Here is a 19,633-nt window from a genome sequence, read left to right on the forward strand (position 1 = left end):
TACGTGCTGAAATCAAGATGTTGCACAAGTTCTCCCACAGCCTACTACCAGAAGGACTGCTAATGCATTCTGGCGGACATGGACGGCAACTTTTGAAAACAATAATGTTCCTCAAAGTTCTCTGTTTTGCCGGAAAGTCTGGCTCGGGTTACTGATTTGCCTGGTAGATAGCAGCATCGAATATTTTCATTTAGTCTAACGCCGCGACCATAACGTTCCTACTCTAATTATACGCTATGCCTATGCCGCGACTTTGCCGCCGTGCTGGCTAGCCGCTGCAGCATGATTTTTCAGATACCAACCAAGAAGAGTGCTGCTGAAAGTTCTGGCTGATTCGGGGTTCATTCAGCCTCGTGAGGAAAATTGGAGGGCTGAACTCAAGTTACGTTAGGTACGTCACGTGACCTGATAGTAGTGTGATGGCTATCCTGAACGAAATTACAAACCTACCTACGATATGATGAAAAACTTTGAACTACCTAGCTACCTACATCTTTGTGACTTTCCATGACTTCACGTGACGTGATGATAGTGTTTCTACCTTTACTCACATCAGCTTCAGTGGTATAAATTAGGCACCCCCGCATTTTTTTTATTTTTCCTTCTTCTTCTTCTTTTTAAAGAGGGAACTGGTAACTACTGACCTGATTTAGCGACCTGAAATCCGAAGAAATGAAAAAGAAGGATAATGTTCGCTCCGGGCGGGGATCGAACCAGCGTCCTAGCGCTTACAAGTCAGATGGGAACGAGCTGGATGGCCCCCAAATGTCCCCTACGGTCGACAAAAATAGCTACCGTGACAAAGTCACTGGCAATTGACGATTTATGATCCATTCAATTTTTTATAACCTATACATAGATACCTATACTTATTATTACATACCTAATATGTACCTTATATCTACATTGAAGTTGGAAGTTTGCCCTTCAAAGTTGCAGAATTCATCGATCAGTTACGATTGCAATTTTTTTTTGCGCTGTGAATGGTATTTTTTTTCTAATAAAAAAGTAAACTACGTCATACCTATTTATTTCAACAAAACTCGAGCAAAAAAAAAATGGGAGACCGGTTTGTTGATCCCAAAGTTAACTTTGATTCGGCCACCGTGCCACGTGACTTGGAAGAATTCTCTGGAACAACCATGGCAGTGATGTGATTTCAATAGCCAGATTCAGCAAGTTCCTTATAGATAATTAGGTACCTCCACCTATCAATCCATTTTGAACACAGGTAAGTGCCGAAGTTTTAGTTTTTTAGTGATGAATGCTTTGCGATGAATTCTATTTTAGCGATGAATTCTTTGCAACTCGCCCAAAGAATTAAAAAAAAAATATTTATAACAAAAGTTTTTTTTTGAAAATAAGATTCACAACCGGTGCACCGGCTAGAGTCCACCGGTTGATATAACACTGGTGGATTGGTGGATAAGACCCTGAAGCCCTTTCTTGCGTGACATGACCTACCCCTTATTTTTCTCTTGAGCCGGGCCTGGTTTCCTACCTATTCCCGGCGGAAAAGGGAGACTGTTCATAATTAAGAGGAAGAGAAGAAAAAAAAATCCCAACATGAAAATATCATTAAAATGACACAACATGTCTACAGTCCTACGAAACATGCACTTTCCTTCCCCCCTTCCTCTCTCTCTCTCTCTTTCTTTCTCTCTCTCTCTCTCTCTTTCGTTCTCCCTCTCTCTCTCTTTCTACCTTTCCGTCTTTCTCTCCCTCTTTCCACTTCCCACCCCATTTTAAAACTTTATTTTGCCACTCTAACTGCCATTGTGATGGAACTTTGAAATGACACTGAAACGTAGTGTCTTGAAAAACAATCCAAGGCCAGCAAGGCCTGCTCCTTGTTTACTTATTTCCGGAAATACCCAAGTTTAGTTAGTATTCAAGGAGTATATCTATCCTTTAAATAGTTAGGTAGGTAAATATTGAAATCGAAACCAGTCCTCCTTGAATACACTCCTTAATCACTTTCTAGGGAATTAGTAGGTAATCATGCAAATTAAGGAGCTTTCCTTAGAATAATTATTGTAAGGCGTTTTCAATGTAGAATACTGGCCTTAGAATTGATACACCCTTTGAGTATTTTCAAACAGAGGTCAACGTGTTAAAAGGAAACAAATGCTGTCGTTGCATTTCTTCTGCTTTTTTTTCCAACATTTAATTCGTCATTTTCATAACACGAGAAAAATTAAAAAGTTTGTGAAAAACAAGTCCGCCATTTTGAATAAATGTTTCCGAAATTAAAAAAGAAAAGTCGGAGGGAAAAGGAAGGAGGGGGAAAGGTGGAATAATTTTATTATGTTTTAGTTTCTTTTGTTCAATTCTTCTCTGACAAAAATGTGTCCTCTTCTTCCTTTGAAAAAGTTTGTGAAAAACAAGTCCGCCATTTTGAATAAATGTTTCCGAAATTAAAAAAAAAGAAAAGTCGGAGGGAAAAGGGAGGAGGGGGAAAGGTGGAATAATTTTATTATGTTTTAGTTTCTTTTGTTCAATTCTTCTCTGACAAAAATGTGTCCTCTTCTTCCTTTCCCTTCTTCTTCTTCTCCTCCTCCTCCTTCTCTTCCTCCTCCTCCCCCTCTCCCTTCTTCTTCGCCTCCTCTTCCTTCTTCTCCTCCTCCTCCTTAGTTTTAACTCCTCAGGGGACGCTAAAGATCTGAAGAAGATGTCCTTGTATTTAGAGAAGAAAATGAAATTATTTCGTCCTCCCTGAAGCTCGACTGAGTAAATTTGTGCTGAAGCGTTTCCACATTGCCATCTAACTCACACTCAGATCGTCTGATGGACCTAGGTCTGTCAGACATTCGGAAAGTGTGTCGCAGGACAAGCTTCAGATCCAGGTCTCTCAGATGGTCTGACGGACCACCTTTGTCCGCCACACACGTGACCGCGTAACATACCGCGGTCTGTCATTCAGTCTGAGCGTAATTGGCTGGCATTAAAAGTAACGCAAAATAAAGTTGCTTGAAAATTAAAAATAACCAATTTGGTGTCTCTTTTTATTAACAAAATTAAATGAGAACGATACCTACCTCCGACGATCTAATAAAGAATAATAATAATGACAGCTTTTTCTTGAAAAATCTTAACCAGGGAAGATTTTTTTTTTTTTTTTTGCACGGGGGAAATTTGTTTATTACTTAAATTGACATTTGATGTTGAAAATTATATTCAAATTAATAATCTTATCCTCCCTTCCCTTCCCTAGGTACCTACTTTCTTTCCTTCTTGTTTCACTCTTCACTTCTAGCGGGCCAATAGTAAATGGGAGGAAACTAAACACTACCTACATCAAAAAAATCTGGTGTGAACATCACACGACTTTCCTTGTCCTATTGAATGGTGCTTATTTGGGTGTTCTGTTGTAACATTTACAATATCTCTAACCGTTTAGTCGATATAGCTAAAAAGCGGTCGAAACCCGAAAAAGCGGTCAAAATACCGCCAACCGCAGCACCTATTTTAACCAAACGTTTTGTGTTGCATCCTTGTCACATTTGTGAACTACATACAAAATTTCAAGTCTTTATCTATATTTATTAGATACTTCTAAAAATGTACAGAGCCGAAAAAAACCTCGGCCCCGCCGGGAATCGATCCCGGACCTCCTGCGTGCAAGCCTTGTGTGATACCTACTCGGCCACGGACCACGGAGGTTGCTTTTCGGAGATAAAATAACATTACATGCTTCAGATGACATTTGAATGCAGCAATGGCCCAGATGGTCACCAGTCCGAATACCAACCACGCGTAACGTTGCTTAACTTCATTGATCCATTTGAAACTGGTGAATTTCAACGTGATATTAGCCCCTCACGAAGCTCAATAACCGGGATACGTTCCCTCTGGTCGTTACTCGTTGAAATCGCTAAATCACAGCAAGATGAAATTGATGAAGAATGAGGTTCAAATCCGCCCCAGGTGGGAATCGAACCCTCGGAGTAGCGCTTTCAAGGCACACTCTAAAGAGAGAGAGAAATCGTCTACAGAAGCAATGATTTTACACCAACCAAGCTAACTAGGCTGGATAAAAGAGAAGACTTTTGAAGAATTGAAGATACATTTGCTCAGTGATGGAAGTAGCTCAGAAAAAAAAAAGAAAGAAAATGGAAAGGTTTTGAATAATTCCAAGCTCTTTTTGGAGAAGTTAATTAAAGAAAAATAATTGTGGGAAAAGAAAAAAGAGGAGAAGACAAAGGAAGAGGACTAGAGAAGGAGGAAGACAAAGAGGAAAAAGAAAGCTTCAAAGTGTATTAACAAATTAATATTCTAACCTGATTGTTTTTATAATCTTCATTTGAAACCACCTACTGGAGGTTCCTTCCTCTTCCTCCTCCTTCTCGTCCTTCTTCGCCTCCTTCTCCGACTCCTTAGAGTCTTTCTTCGCCTCCGTAGAGTCCTTACTGCTTCTCCGACTCCTTAGAGTCCTTACTGCTTCTCCGACTCCTTAGAGTCCTTACTGCTTCTAACTTTTGGATAGGTATATTCCATTCAACTTTTCAAGTCGAACATCAGTAATGAAACAATCTGTTCACAGTTCACACTTGAACTTTAAGATACAAAATGTTCTTTACCGATTACATTAGGTGCTTTCCTTCCTATGTACCTAGGATAAGGTAAGTAAAAATCACATGTGAATTGTGATAAAAAGTCAAATGTAAATGAATAACTTCCAGACAGTTTTTTTTTCTATCCAACTTATAACATCATAGAACAGATTGCCTTGGTAATGAAAATATCGCGGTAGTACAGCAATAGTAGAAAATCAATCTATTAGTAGGTAGTTCTACTGGTCTAGAATAGAAGAATAATGGAGTTACTAGTGCAAGTCAGGGTAGAGTTCACTGGTGCAAGTGCAAACCAGTGTCTATAAAAGAAAGAACAAGTAAATAGTTTTAAATACCTAAATAAATGTTGTTTTGTCTGGTACCTAAATAGGTAAAAAATATTTTATTTGCATTATTTTTCTCATGTCTCATATTTATTTTCATACAATGTTCATACATACCTACTTAATTTCATACATACAATCATACAATTCTCATGTCTCATACAATATATTTTCTCATGTCATAATTACATACCTTTATTTATTTATTTATTTTGACATAAAATTCGTCTGAAATGCCCACCCCGGTACTACAGTGCATTTCTTCAGGGTACCTATGAAGTGTAAAACTGGATTTTTTACCCTATGGGTAATAGGGAATTCCTATATATACGTGAAATGGGACTTATGGGACTATGGGACCCCCCAACCCCCATGGCCCAGTGGTGGTCAAACATCAGTAATCAGCAAAATGTCTTTTATATCCTAAGGGACCTAAGGCTATGTCCCAATTTCAGAAAAATCGAAGCAACCGTTCGGGAGTTATCGCCAAACGAACTAAATACTATAAATCGTCAAACCCGAGAAACTACTCGTAATTTCCTTTACTTTATTATCTACCTAATCGATTTTTACTATCAATAAACCAATATTAATTAAATATTAGCGCTAATCAATAACCATTAACACCTACTTAATAATAATTATCGAGTAATTATATACTTCCTATTTTAATCGTCCCCTCATTTGGTACATACTTTATAGTTTATCGTCTCTAATTGCATGCAGAATCGACGATTTTGCTATGTCACCATAACTCCTAAAAGGTTAGATCAATGAAAGACATGTTTAATTGGCTGATTAGGTCTTTGGGGCCTGGTAGGGACCCCGTTTCAAAGTGAATTTCACAGTTCATTAAACCATTTGTCTAGAGGTCAGGTTACCAACACTTGTCCGCAAAATTGCATTGAACCACAATCGAGCTTCACAAGTCTAGTTACCCACTTGCTGTCCGCAAAGATTCCGCAAAATTAGCACCGAACTCAAGGCCAGTTTCAACAAATTCAGGTACCTAGATACTTGTCCGCAAAACTTTCCCACGGATCGACCGAACCCACGGTATCTCAGTTTGAAAACCGCTACCCAGAACCGCCCAGGGGGGACTCGAACCCGCAGCCTTCACACTCCTCTACTTTAATCTCTTGACGTTCGCACTTCTCCCAGAAGCCAGAGGTACACAATGGTACATACGTGTTAGTCTACGCTTTATAATCCTGAAGCATATTGGCATGTCAGAGGCCACAGTGGAAAGTACCTCACGTAATGTTTATAGAGAGTCTTGTATGTGCATGACCTGACGAAGAAAATTACTATGTACCTGTGAGCTGTGAGTTATAAGAGAACGTAGGTAGACGGAGAAGCACTAAAGATAGGTAGGTAAGGTACCATGATACCATACATCCGGACGTCACCGAGTTCTTGTGAACCAGTAGGTATAAGTAGATAAAGGGGAGAGAATTCGTAATGAACCTTTTCACAAAATGGAGAAAATTCGTTGCGGGAGAGAACTCGGGCAAAAAAAGGTCCACGGGAGAGAATTCGTTACCATACCTTTCAAACATCAAAAACGTCTCAGGATGCTGAGTGCAATCACTAAAGTACATAGGTACCCAGCAGTAAGAGGTTCGATAGAGGGAACTGTAACGGAGGTCTTTTCGTGCATTGATTGTCTTATCGTCCCGAAGAGAGAAGGAGGCAGGAATAGGACAGGATAGGCCGTTCTGAGGCCAATAGATAGCCAAGAAGAAAGTCAGCTGCCAGCATACTCCGTGATCTCCTCCATGAAGCTCATTCTGGATTCCGGGCCTTCCTCTTCCTTTTCTTCTTCCTTCAATGATGTTGACTACAAAGTCATTATGCCGGTATGTACATTATATGGCCCATCCATTTGTGTCTTCTTTCTTGTAATATATGCCATATCTGTATCTTATGATAGGTGTTTAAATATTGGGTATAGGTAGGTACATCAATTTCATCAAAAACATGACATCAGTTTCATTGTTGTTGACCTCCCTCGGAGCATCGCGTGATTCACGCAGAGTGGCAGTATCATCTTCATGATCTGATAACTCCCAGTCTCATCTTCATTATGTGATAACACAGATTGATTAGTGAGACAGATGATTAGACTTAACAAACGTGGTATTTCATGTTACCAAATTACACACTCTCAAATATACGGGGTCCGTCATTTTGCGAAGTAAATCACGTAGCATGCCCATCCCGTAGTATGTCCCTCATCAGATGGGCGATAAGAGACACAATACTCCCCATTTAGGTGCTGGGTCAACACGAGAACACCAGAGAGAAACCCGTTGAAATATTTTCAATCGAAAGATGGTGGGATTCTAGCCCGGGATCTTCTGCACGGCAAGCAAGCACGTTACCACTGGGCTAACCGTGCCCCCATATTGTTCCCGGGAACTTCGGCAAAACAGGACATCCAGTTTGATTTGAAATGCAACTTAAGGTGAAAACACACTGCTCTCACGTCACGTGAGGTGTTAGGTGTTTCTACCATTAGAGGGACATCCTGTACGAATTACATCATAAATCTTACCACATGACTGCATTGAGTGTACAATATTGTTCATAATGCACCGCGTCTAATAAATTGCATACCAGTGCAATTTGTATACCCATGGCAAATATTAGCTCCCTTCCTCTGACCCCCTAATGACTAGCGAAATATTGGCAATTTTGTCCGTCAGTGGTGTGTGTTCCGTTGAGGCTAGGGAACCACCGATTCCCCTGAGGGGAGGACACGGGAATGCCCGTTTTCCTTCCCCTCTATGAGTTTTCCACAACCCCTACTTGTCACTTGCCGAAAATAACTGATTTAGTGATTGTTTAACCTCGGTTCCAAGACCTTCAGCAAATTCGCCACTAAATTATACTCAGTGGCGAATCTGCTTTCTTTGAAATGGCCCGAGACCTGGACATAAGATGTCCAGACTTCCCCCCTGGAAACATGTCACGACACATCACTGCCACAATATCTACCATAATTACTACATTGCGTGATTGCGTCTCGTGGTAATCAGCTGAACTGATTATCTCGACTAATCTCCTAGTGAGTATTACATGTCAACAGTCTGAATTATCATAAGTTATAGGTCAAAAAGTACGTTCGCGATTACCAATACATAATCGTCAGTAGTCTCTGATTGCCCCTATCAAAGAGGTGAGAACCAAAAACAAGAAAAAGCTCTTGAAAATTGCTGATTGTTTTCTTGGATTCTTGGAACGTCTTTCCAACAGACGCCAAACGTCTGAAATTGACAATAGGTATTTGGGCAGGTACTCGTAAGTAGATACTTGGGTATACCTACTTCTTACCTAACATATTAGTAGTACTTACTTACTTACTGGAGCCCAATACGCTACGGTAGTAGCGTGATTCTTGGTTTGACGGAAAATTCGATTCAACTTATTGAGAATTCAGTAAATGAGGTGACCGTAATGAATGTAATGATGTTTGTTGGTGAGAACACCTTACAAAAACCTCTAATGACCAACCTCTTTCTTTGGATTGGCAAAGTTGGCTGCTCCCCATGCGTCTAATTTATTAAAGAATGACTAATATCTACATATAGGTAATATCCAGTCTGAAGTATATTACTACATTGCGTGATTGCGTCTCGTGGTAATCAGCTGAACTGATTATCTCGACTAATCTCCTAGTGAGTATTACATGTCAACAGTCTGAATTATCATAAGTTATAGGTCAAAAAGTACGTTCGCGATTACCAATACATAATCGTCAGTAGTCTCTGATTGCCCCTATCAAAGAGGTGAGAACCAAAAACAAGAAAAAGCTCTTGAAAATTGCTGATTGTTTTCTTGGATTCTTGGAACGTCTTTCCAACAGACGCCAAACGTCTGAAATTGACAATAGGTATTTGGGCAGGTACTCGTAAGTAGATACTTGGGTATACCTACTTCTTACCTAACATATTAGTAGTACTTACTTACTTACTGGAGCCCAATACGCTACGGTAGTAGCGTGATTCTTGGTTTGACGGAAAATTCGATTCAACTTATTGAGAATTCAGTAAATGAGGTGACCGTAATGAATGTAATGATGTTTGTTGGTGAGAACACCTTACAAAAACCTCTAATGACCAACCTCTTTCTTTGGATTGGCAAAGTTGGCTGCTCCCCATGCGTCTAATTTATTAAAGAATGACTAATATCTACATATAGGTAATATCCAGTCTGAAGTATAAATAGGTAATTAATGAAATCCCCGACACGCATATAGGTATATTAATTATGTTAAACATTGTTAACAAGGTAGGCAGGTAGGTAGTTAATTGATGAATTAATTGCAATAATTTGCTTCCTCTATCAGGATATCATAGTCTAGTTATGTTATATTTCCACATGTCACTTTATTATGTCATTATAGTTATCATTATTGGCATGTTGCATTCTGAACGATGTCATGTGACGTGAATTGTAAACTGTGACATGACTTTGCACTCTTTGTAGGTAAACAACAATGTGGCTGGAAACCACATCTACCAATAGGCAGGTACCTACGTCATACTTAGCTTACACAAAAAGCCCACTCCGAGGCTTAGGTAGGTGTATGGGCATACAGCCCTAAAAAATGGGTTCAGCTTCTAAGAATAGGTATACCTAAGTATGCACTATGCGCTTGGATTTGGGTAAGAGAGAGAAATGCTGGAACAGCCGCCTTCCTGCTCACCAGCAGGCTGCCAAGATGACAAAGGGTACCACTTGTGGGGGAGCAATATACCAGAACCGCGAACAAGGCATTCTCCTGTACACCTAGAATCACGTGAACTGACGAGAGAGAGGTTCATTTGAGTGATTCATTTGAACTTGGTCCAGTGCTCAGGACTCACTCAGAAATACAATACAGTGTAGTGCAGTCTTTGTTTAGAAATCATAAAGACTTAGAAATTCTTTACCGATAGGTAAGAAAAACGAAAAAAAACTTTCCCTCCTAGGGATTGGAAAGTATTAAAAAAAAGAATCAAATCAAATTCGTACCTCATAAATCCGGATGATTTTGAAGTCATAGGCGTGGAAAAATCTGGTTTATTGTCGTGAAAAAAAAAATAATAATAAAATAAAATTATAAATAGATAACAATAGATAGATATATCTAACTATCACATAGGTACATAACCGGAATATCTTAAAATATCGACACTGCCTTCAGCCTATAAGATCAAGAAATTAAGATCAGTTTTTTCAATTTATTCAACAAGTTAGTATACCTATACCTATCTTTGTAACTATAATTAATAATTAATTTATATTATAGATTTATTAGTAACTCGAAGTGAAACAAATACCTAATTGTCACAAGATTGTTAAGTGAAATAGGTGTAAATTCATTTGCGGATAAGCGTGTCAAAAAAACAAGACCAGAGGTAAGTTTCGGCTGTGATTGTTGCAAATTCACAAACCTTTTGCTGATTTCAGTTTACCTATCTACTTATTGTTTTTCTTCAGTCTTGCTATATAAGTAGTTTGTAAATTGTCTTTTTTTTTACTACTACCTAGGTATTAGGTAGGTGTGCCATTTTAACTAATTTCTAATTTGATTTTATTCTTTCTTATATGTTCTTTTTGTTTTTATAAAACTGATAATTCCCGTCCCTCATCTTTACATTCCAAAAAATTCTGCCTATTGGGATTCGAACCCAGTAGCTTCGTAGACTTGAGAGTTAATTCTTTGACACAAACACAACCAGTCATAAAACTGGACCAAACTACGGAGACCTTATATCATTTTTTGTGTCCAAATATTTTGCAACATAAAACCTGATGAGAAATTCAACATCTGGAGCGATTTTTTTACTAGGTATTTTACGTGTCCAATTTATATGTATCTACCTACCAAACAGCGGTAAACTATCTTACACCTATCATGGATAACGGTAGGTTAATCGTAATTTTACGAGTATACGCAGTTCCCCATGTCGAGAAAATAAAATGAAATACCCAAATAAATACCTACGTACCTACCTAGGGTAAGTGTACCATTTATTTGCCCACCTAAAAAACGTACCATTTATTGGCCCACCTGTGGGTCTACGCCACATAAGTCTGAACTGTATAAATCGACCTCGTAGATTCGTAGAACCTTAACCCATCCTTTAGGGCTGCTTGCCCCTACACCTAGTCAGCGAACTATTCTCTTGATAAATAAAAAATCAATAGATTCCCTCCAATGTATGTAGATATTTGGGATTATGCGTTTTGAAGCTCAAAATGCGGTTTTTTCGCTCATCGAATTCTGGGATAAAATGTATCGTCACGTTATAAATGATATGGATTGTTATGAAATAATAAATACCAACATAATACATAGGTGAATACAGCCCTCTGGTTGTGGAGAGCCTGGGCTCCCTTGGCCCCCCTAGTGTATCCGCCCATGATGATGGCATAAGAAACTTCATTTTTAGTCCGTCCTTCCTTTATTATTACAATAGTAATAACTATAAATCGACCTCGTAGATTCGTAGAAGCTTAACCCATCCTTTAGGGCTGTTTGCCCCTACACCTAGTCAGCGAACTATTCTCTTGATAAATAAATAATCAATAGATTCCCTCCAATGTTTACCCTCAGTCTGTACATGTAGATATTTGGGATTATGCGTTCTGAAGCTCAAAATGTGGTTTTTTCGCTCATCGAATTCTGGGATAAAGGCTACCGTCACGTCATAAGAAATGGATTTATATGAATTATTATGAAATAATAAATACCAAGATAACACATAGGTGAATACAGCCCTCTGGTTTTCGAGAGCCTGGGCTCCCTTGGCCCCCCTAGTGTATCCGCCCATGATGATGGCATAAGAAACTTTATTTTTGCTTTCAGTTTCAGGGGTTCAAGATTTGAAGCACACTTCACACCATGGCCAATGCTCAGGACATAGAAGCTATGCGGGATTGGCTATCCAAGCAGCCACATCTACCGGAGAAAATCGGTAAGCCTTCATTTCATTTATTTTCCCTCACTAAAAGAATTTCGATTTTAAGCCTGATTAAATTAGTCAACATTGTTTAAATGGACGGGTGACACAAAAATACTCTGAATAAATCAGCAACTGTAAGTACATAAGTCGCAAAGTATTCGCTAGCTAGAGAGAGGCATAATTGGATCTTTGGGCCCCGCAAAAGGTCCTTTTCCTGATTGAGTTTCAGAGTTTACTAAACCACTACAGCTCCACTTGCTTGACCTTCGGACTTCGAGTTTCACATAATTATTTGCAATGAAATTTATTCTGTTCTCCGCAGACGATTTTCTGATAGAGCGATTCCTGCTCTCCTGTAGAGGAAGCTTGGAACGGACCAAAACGGTGATGGATTCCTTTTTCAAGCTGAGATCCGAAGCGCCGGAATTCTTCACAAATCGAGATCCCAGACAGGAGGCTGTCCAGGCAATGCTGAGAGCAATGTAAGTGTAAGATATACAGGCGTGCATAATGGAACTTGGCCTGGCGCACTGCCGTGCTCTCAGATTGATGTTATGTTTAGCCAACCTCCGTGGCCGATTGGGTATCACACTAGGCTTGCACGTAGGAGGTCCTGGTTTAGATTCCCCGCGGTGTCGAAGTTTTTTTTTGGGGGGGGGGGTTCTGGGCTTGGGGTTCGGGGGACCCTCAACCGCGGGGCCAATTTCCCAAACTTGAAAATATCTAAAATAAATTGTACAAAAAATCACTACCAATACTGAAAATTTGGTACCTAGTTCATTGTGGAATGTAAAATCGTAACAAAGGAATACGTAAAAAAAGTCGAAATTTAAAATAATACATCTTCAATAAAGCACTAAAAAGGCACCCTTAAAAGTAATACAAAAATAATCACATATTAAAAGTAATAGGTTCTGATAGCCTAAAAGCTAATACCTATCTACCAAAATAAATTTGTTCGTTTTCATTACACCACCGGATCTTTGACTCTATGTTGAAGTTAATGTTGACTTCTGTACAAATGTGACCAACAACCAACTTCAAAGTTTCAAGCTGACTTTACAAACTTTGTTAGTCCATTTTTGGACATTTTTCTAGGTTTAAAATCTCAAGTTGATTGGTCAAAAAGACCAAAAGACCCACCTTAGCTCCTATAGGTAATTGAAAAAAGAGACCTTTTGAGTCAACATGAGATTTACAGTGCTCTTTCTTGAATCACCGCTTTGTCAACATGAGCCTTTAAACCCAAGGTTCTGTATTCTCTCTATGTCTCTATTGCACATGCGTTTCAGTCTTATTCTCACTCGTCTTCACTTCTTCCTTCTTCTTCCCACTCTCATCTTTCTCACCTATGTCTCTATTGCACATGCGTTTCAGTCTTATTCTCACTCGTCTTCACTTCTTCCTTCTTCTTCCCACTCTCATCTTTCTCACCTCCTGTTGTTGCTGTTTTCTTTGCTGTTGCATCGACCTCAGATGAAACTGCCGGTGGTGGCTCTTCTGTCTCATCATCGTCTTCACCGTAGTCCATTTGGTCGGGAGACAGATGACTGATGGCCACGGTGGTACAGTTTTGACACCTGGTGAAACAAGGTGACATAAATAAAACAGGGTTAGTGAACTATCAGTCTCATGTATTTTATGGGTTCCAGACCATAGGTTGTTAGGGTGGGTTGGGGTAATGACAAGTGTAATATTAAGACACCAACTTTGTTGGTCTCAAACAACATACTACTTAATAAGGTACAGAAGCAATCCTTTAAAAGCTTGGTTTTTTCACCAGGTTATAATATGGAAATCTAATTCAGTTGTCCATGAAGTAGATCTCCAACCTTCAAAGTAGGTGTCTCAGAATTGTACCTGTCTCAAAATTACCCAACCCACCCTAAGAGCAAAAAAGTTTGGTCGCTGATCAAACAGTTGATGAACTTCATCAAACCTTTCCTCAACTCTGAAGTCAAAAGACTGGTAAGACCAAATTCCATCATTATATAAACTTAAAATTGTATTCAAGGCGTCCAAGGGGTTTCTAATTTCAAACGCCCAAATTCTTTCAACACCGTGCATCGTCATTTCTATTTCACGTACACGGAAAGTAAGTTTTCGTTGTAGAAACAAAGTTCAAAAGGGGTCGACGTTTTTCGTCAGCCTCTCAATCAGCCCTAGGGTGATTGCTTTGGGCTGACGTTTGGATTTGACTACAAAAAATTTACGAGTAGAAACAATTTTATGATGGTCTCAAATTGTTCAAAATGTCATAAGTGTCCATAAGTAAGAATCTCACTTGTATTACGATCGACAGTATCTACCTATAAGGTGCATAGATTTTATGGAAAGATATAAAGGTGTAGCAATTATTTTCACAGTAGCAGAAATTCATGGGAATATGCACTAAACCTGGCTCCTGGCTCTACATACCAGTTTCGCCAAGACTGGATTCCCTGCAAACAAGATTATAATATAATAGAGAGATTAAAAATAATAATAAAAATCAGGTTCTGTGGTTTTCCTATGGTTAAACGTCATTGTTAAATTAAGAAAATTAAGGTGCGTCAGACTGGCCCACGGAAAAGGTGGATCTACCTGAAAAATTGGCGATTCCCAAGGACGCATGTGCTATTCACTGGAAATTCAAAAATCCAGATTCATTGGATGACTAATATTCTTAATCACTTTTTCTCCATTTGTTTTTATGGTAATTATATAACTAGATTGTAGGACATGTAGCACTTCCCCAAGATTCGCTGGAAAAATTTCCAGAGAAATCAGCAGCCAAGATTACCTGGGTTTGGCCCGGTTTAATTTAAATTTATTCTAATTAATTCCCAAGGACGCATGTGCTATTCACTGGAAATTCAATAATCCAGATTCATTGGATGACTAATATTCTTAATCACTTTTTCTCCATTTGTTTTTATGATAATTATATATCTAGATTGTAGGACATGTAGCACTCCCCCAAGATTCGCTGGAAAAATTTCCAGAGAAATCAGCAGCCAAGATTACCTGGGTTTGGCCCGGTTTAATTTAAATTTATTCTAATTGGAAATTTTAATCAACAAAATAATATTCTAATTTTGCACTTTATGGGTTTCTACGATCTAAAGAAAACAGTAAGGTCTGTCGAAAGACAAAAATTTTCTTCATACAGATATAAAATATGTGATTGAACTGTAAGAATTTCACCAAATCGTTTGGATACCACTGATCTAGCCTGTTTTGCTTAGTTCTATGCGACATAAAACTAGACACATATCAAGTACAATGAGAAAAGTAGGTAGATACTTACAAAGTTCTATGAGATAGATAAGTAGGTAGATACTTACTGCGAGATAAAATCTGAACTTGACCTTCGCAAAAACTGGGGTTTATTTACATTCAATTATTGTCAACTTCTAGATTCCATTTGTTCCCAAGCTGGATAAACCAGTTGAGCAGGGATTATGAATTTTATGATGTGTCTGTTAAAACTAACTTACCAACACACGAGCAACACTCTGTCCACAAATAGCTGAGACAGTTCAGACAGTCCTTGCAACATGTACAATTCTTCATGTCACATTTACACGATTGTGTGATCATGCATTTACTGACGATACTTGCACAGACAGCTTCATTGCAACCCTTGCTGGTGGAACTGAACAACACTATGGCAAGAACTAGAGATGACAAGCTGAGAAGAATTAACCGCAACATTCTGAAATTGAAAATCAAAATCTAAGACATAATTAAAATGTTTACACTTGTGTCTATGTATTAGGATTAGAATTTTAGACCTTTCATTGGGCCTGAGGGGCTCTTTTTCTGAGCTCTAATATTCTTGGAATCACTTGTAAACCGAGAGTTGTGTACAGACAGCAGGAAATATCAACAGGTACCTAGTTGGGACTTACACAGACTTATTTCAAACTTTGCTGACATGGGACATTGATGTCCTCTAACCGTATTTCACTTTTCTACAAACTAACAGAGTTTGAAATTTCCCTGTTGAGTTTTTAACAGTTAGGAAGCATGAAAGGCATTTTGTGCTAGAAAAGGTTACACACCAAACCAAAGGTTGTTAGGAGGTACCTACTTACTTTGATTTGTGATGGTTGCTAGGTTACAGAGAAGAAGTAGGAACTGATCATGTACACCTTGAAGTTGTTTCTTCTGGTAGAGACAGACGTCAAATGTAGATCACGATTTACCTGAAAGCCAACATTATTAATTGAACCACAAAATAGGTGTTTCAAATAGAAATTAATTAACTTTTTTACTTTTTTCTTTTTTGCCTGAAGCTCAAAACCTCAAAAAAATGTAAACAATAAAAATTTTGCAGAACAAACATGAATTATCTGCGCATGCGTCAATTCCCAGAACATTCCATGCATTCTTTAAAAATGCAAAGCTTGTTGCGTTTTAGAAATAATTTACAGGAGTTAGAAAGGAATACAGAAATGAACGAAATTTAGTGGATGTGCCAAAAAACGAGTTAGTTAGATTGGTGTCAGTCTGTCTGTTAATTTTGATTTTTGGATTCGTCGTATCTAGGTAGGTACCTACTAGCTATGTAAGGACCTTAATTTATTATTTTACCTATTTATTAGATACATACCTGCTTTAGGTATCTACCTACCTAAGTCATACGAAAGGTACCTACCTACATGAAATTTTACGTTAAACACGAAGATTTATTATTTAACAATCATGCGATCACGTGATGATTGCATCGGTGAAATGCGTGTTTAATAAATTGTAAGGATTTGTCATTTTTTATCAATACCTACCTATCTAAATTATCAATTAGGTAGAACTGTTGATTAAATTGCATGTAGCTGATTGTAGCTCTGTATTGGTTTGTCATTTTGTCGTATTACTTGGTACCTACATACGTACCTACCTATAACCTACCGTATTATCATTAATGTGTGGAGACTCAGTTACAGAAATAGGTCATTACGTTTCCGCTGTGAAAATTACCTACTTAGTAATAGCATGTTGAATTCACTAGTCCTCAATGAATCACTGAAGCTAAGCAACGTTGTGCGTGGTTGGTATCCGAATGGGTGGCCATTTTGGCGATCGCGTGTTGCTTTTGTCGTCCTCACACAGGCTGGCTGAGGTTGATGTGAGGAGGGGGGTAGCTTGTCACCGAATGAAGGGTAAAATACCCGTCAGTAAAAATCTAAGCATCTAAGCAAATATCGTCAGACTTCAATCAAACAAAAAACTAATGGTTTTCCAGTGATTTTGATTGACTAATTAAAATTTTAAGTAGTAAGAAGGGACATTTGATTAATGTTAAGTGAATAAACGCTATCAAAGGGAGTCTTTGTTGTAAATTGGTGGCTAAGACAGTTTTCATTGAAATAGGTAGGTAACCGAATAATGAGTGTCACGTTAATGCGGTGAAATGAAATACCATCTAAAAAGCCGTTCTTGCTTTCTCAGAACTATGTAAATATTGATGAGTGCTATTTTAGGTACAGGTACCTCCCTATTACAGGTTTTTATTTTTTAGGATTGATAGAAAGGTCTAACTGAAGGTAGTAACTTCTGAGGTAGAGGGAAGATAGGATAGGAGAAAGCAAGTCGTTCCGAGAACGAAGTTATGTACCTACCTATCTATAGGTACGTCATACCAGCCCAAGCTTTCTGTTGACTTGGCGGGACGGAGCTTCTATAGGTACATATTATTTTCTAGCATTAGGTACCTAGATTTGTAATTTAAATTATACTTGTAAATACATAGTTAGACTTATATTCTTTGACAATAAAATAATGAGAGGACAATCAATTGGTTTTCAGACGTATCATTTTGTTTTCATCTATTGTTTTTGTTTAAATGATCCGTACTCGTATATCATAACCAAATGAATAACTTTAATTAGTTTTTGGTAAACCTTAACAACCAAATACCTATCTTGTGAAAAATGTGGAGAATTGTGTTCAAGTTTAGAAAAACGTATGTGTAGTTTATTATATGGCACAATACTAGCATACTAGTAAACTAAACTACAGTAGTTACAGACTTATCTTGGGAAAAAAGTGAAGAATTGTCTTCAAGTTCAAGTTTAGAAAAACGTATGTGTAGTTTATTATATGGCACAATACTAGCATACTAGTAAACTAAACTACAGTAGTTACAGACTTACAAAACATTTAGGAATGAAATAAACTAATATAAACTAATAATTAGGTACAGACGTATGTAGCTATTATTTCTAGCCTATTAAAAGTGAATTTTGTTCTCAGCAATTAGTTTTAGAATTTTATTGTTTCCCAACCTTAAGACAAAATACCTACCTACTCGTATCATTTTTAGCCTAAGTAGCTATAAAAGTGAATTATTTTACTGTCGGCAAATTGTCAGAAGTTGAATGTTGGGCCAATTTCCCAAACTTGAAAATATCTAAAATAAATTGTACAAAAAATCACTACCAATACTGAAAATTTGGTACCTAGTTCATTGTGGAATGTAAAATCGTAACAAAGGAATACGTAAAAAAAGTCGAAATTTAAAATAATACATCTTCAATAAAGCACTAAAAAGGCACCCTTAAAAGTAATACAAAAATAATCACATATTAAAAGTAATAGGTTCTGATAGCCTAAAAGCTAATAAATAATAACAGGAGAATGTGAGAAAAGATCTAGCTCCAAAAAGACCCGGGTCTGATCTCCAAATATCCTTAAGTACCTATCTACCTACTCCAAAATAAATTTGTTCGTTTTCATTACACCACCGGATCTTTGACTCTATGTTGACTTCTGTACAAATGTGACCAACAACCAACTTCAAAGTTTCAAGCTGACTTTACAAACTTTACGTTAGTCCATTTTTGGACATTTTTCTAGGTTTAAAATCTCAAGTTGATTGGTCAAAAAGACCGAAAGACCGACCTTAGCTCCTATAGGTAGTTGAAAAAAGAGACCTGTTCAGTCAACATGAGATTTACAGTGCTCTTTCTTGAATCACCGCTTTGTCAACATGAGCCTTTAAACCCAAGGTTCTGTATTCTATGTCTCTGGGGGAATCGAACCCGCGGCCTAGCGTTCACGAGGCAGACGCACTACCAACTAAGCTAACTAGGCTGGCTCAGCCCAAGCTTGATTCATCAATTATGAAACTCCTTCTTTTTTTTTCTCCTAGAAAGGTAGGTAGCTAGCTAGGTATGTACGTATTGTACGTAGGTGAATCAGTTGTTTTTCGTTTGTTACGTTGTTAGGTGGGTAGGTATACCTACCTATTGTTTAGATTTTTTATGAGTCAACCTCTTCCGCTTTCTTATTTTCTAAAGCACAAAAGATCTTATATCTCACAAGACATCGCAATTAAAGAAAAATGTGTTTGCTCAGAAATACCTCTAAGGTACATACTTAGGTAGGTAGGTAATAGATCAAAATACTTTGAAAATTGAAACACTGTGATGGTCATTATGAATTAATTTCAAGTGGTAGTGGTAGGTATGTAACAATTTTATTAACAAAGAGTAGAAGTAGAAATTGTTGGTCTAGTACGGTTATGAGGATCTGTGGCCAAAGATTTTCCTAGAAGAAGATATCCTTGACATTCCAGAGAGGAAATGCATCGAGCATTGATGGAACTATGCCAACTTTGATGGAGATGTTTTATGCTACTTGTACCTAGGTAAGTAGAAGACACCACCTAACTAGCCAGTGTTAAATATCCGATTATTATTATTTTTTTTTTTTTTTTTGTGCAATGGGTCAAAAATAGACCCATACAGCCACACTTTAGATATTGTTTTCCAAAAGTACGAAGAACTGGTGTAGT

At 37.9% G+C, this 19,633-nt stretch overlaps 1 protein-coding gene and 1 long non-coding RNA gene across 2 annotated transcripts; one reads left to right on the forward strand and one right to left on the reverse strand.

The window, feature by feature from the left end:
* The first annotated feature begins 9,737 nt into the window (after positions 1-9,737).
* On the forward strand, positions 9,738-12,339 carry LOC113471004 (retinol-binding protein pinta-like). Its single transcript, XM_026829834.1, has 3 exons — positions 9,738-10,302; positions 11,757-11,865; positions 12,176-12,339. Exons 2-3 carry the CDS (start codon positions 11,793-11,795, stop codon positions 12,337-12,339), a joined length of 237 nt encoding a protein of 78 aa, XP_026685635.1. The 5' UTR covers positions 9,738-10,302; positions 11,757-11,792.
* Positions 12,340-15,334: 2,995 nt separating this feature from the next.
* LOC103517887 lies at positions 15,335-16,155 on the reverse strand. Its single transcript, XR_003393867.1, has 2 exons — positions 15,933-16,155; positions 15,335-15,550 (listed from the first exon to the last, which is right to left on the reverse strand). It is a non-coding gene; the product is annotated as an uncharacterized LOC103517887 (long non-coding RNA).
* Positions 16,156-19,633: the final 3,478 nt, after the last annotated feature.

This window comes from Diaphorina citri, unplaced genomic scaffold (genome assembly GCF_000475195.1).
Source record: "Diaphorina citri unplaced genomic scaffold, Diaci psyllid genome assembly version 1.1 scaffold2001, whole genome shotgun sequence".
Classification (NCBI taxonomy): Eukaryota; Metazoa; Arthropoda; class Insecta; order Hemiptera; family Psyllidae; genus Diaphorina; species Diaphorina citri.

Coding starts and splice junctions, on each gene's coding strand:
- LOC113471004 (XM_026829834.1), top strand. CDS start 11,793: ATGGCCAATGCTCAGGACATAGAAGCTATGCGGGATTGGCTATCCAAG. Junction 11,866..12,175: donor ACATCTACCGGAGAAAATCG/GTAAGCCTTCAT, acceptor TGTTCTCCGCAG/ACGATTTTCTGATAGAGCGA.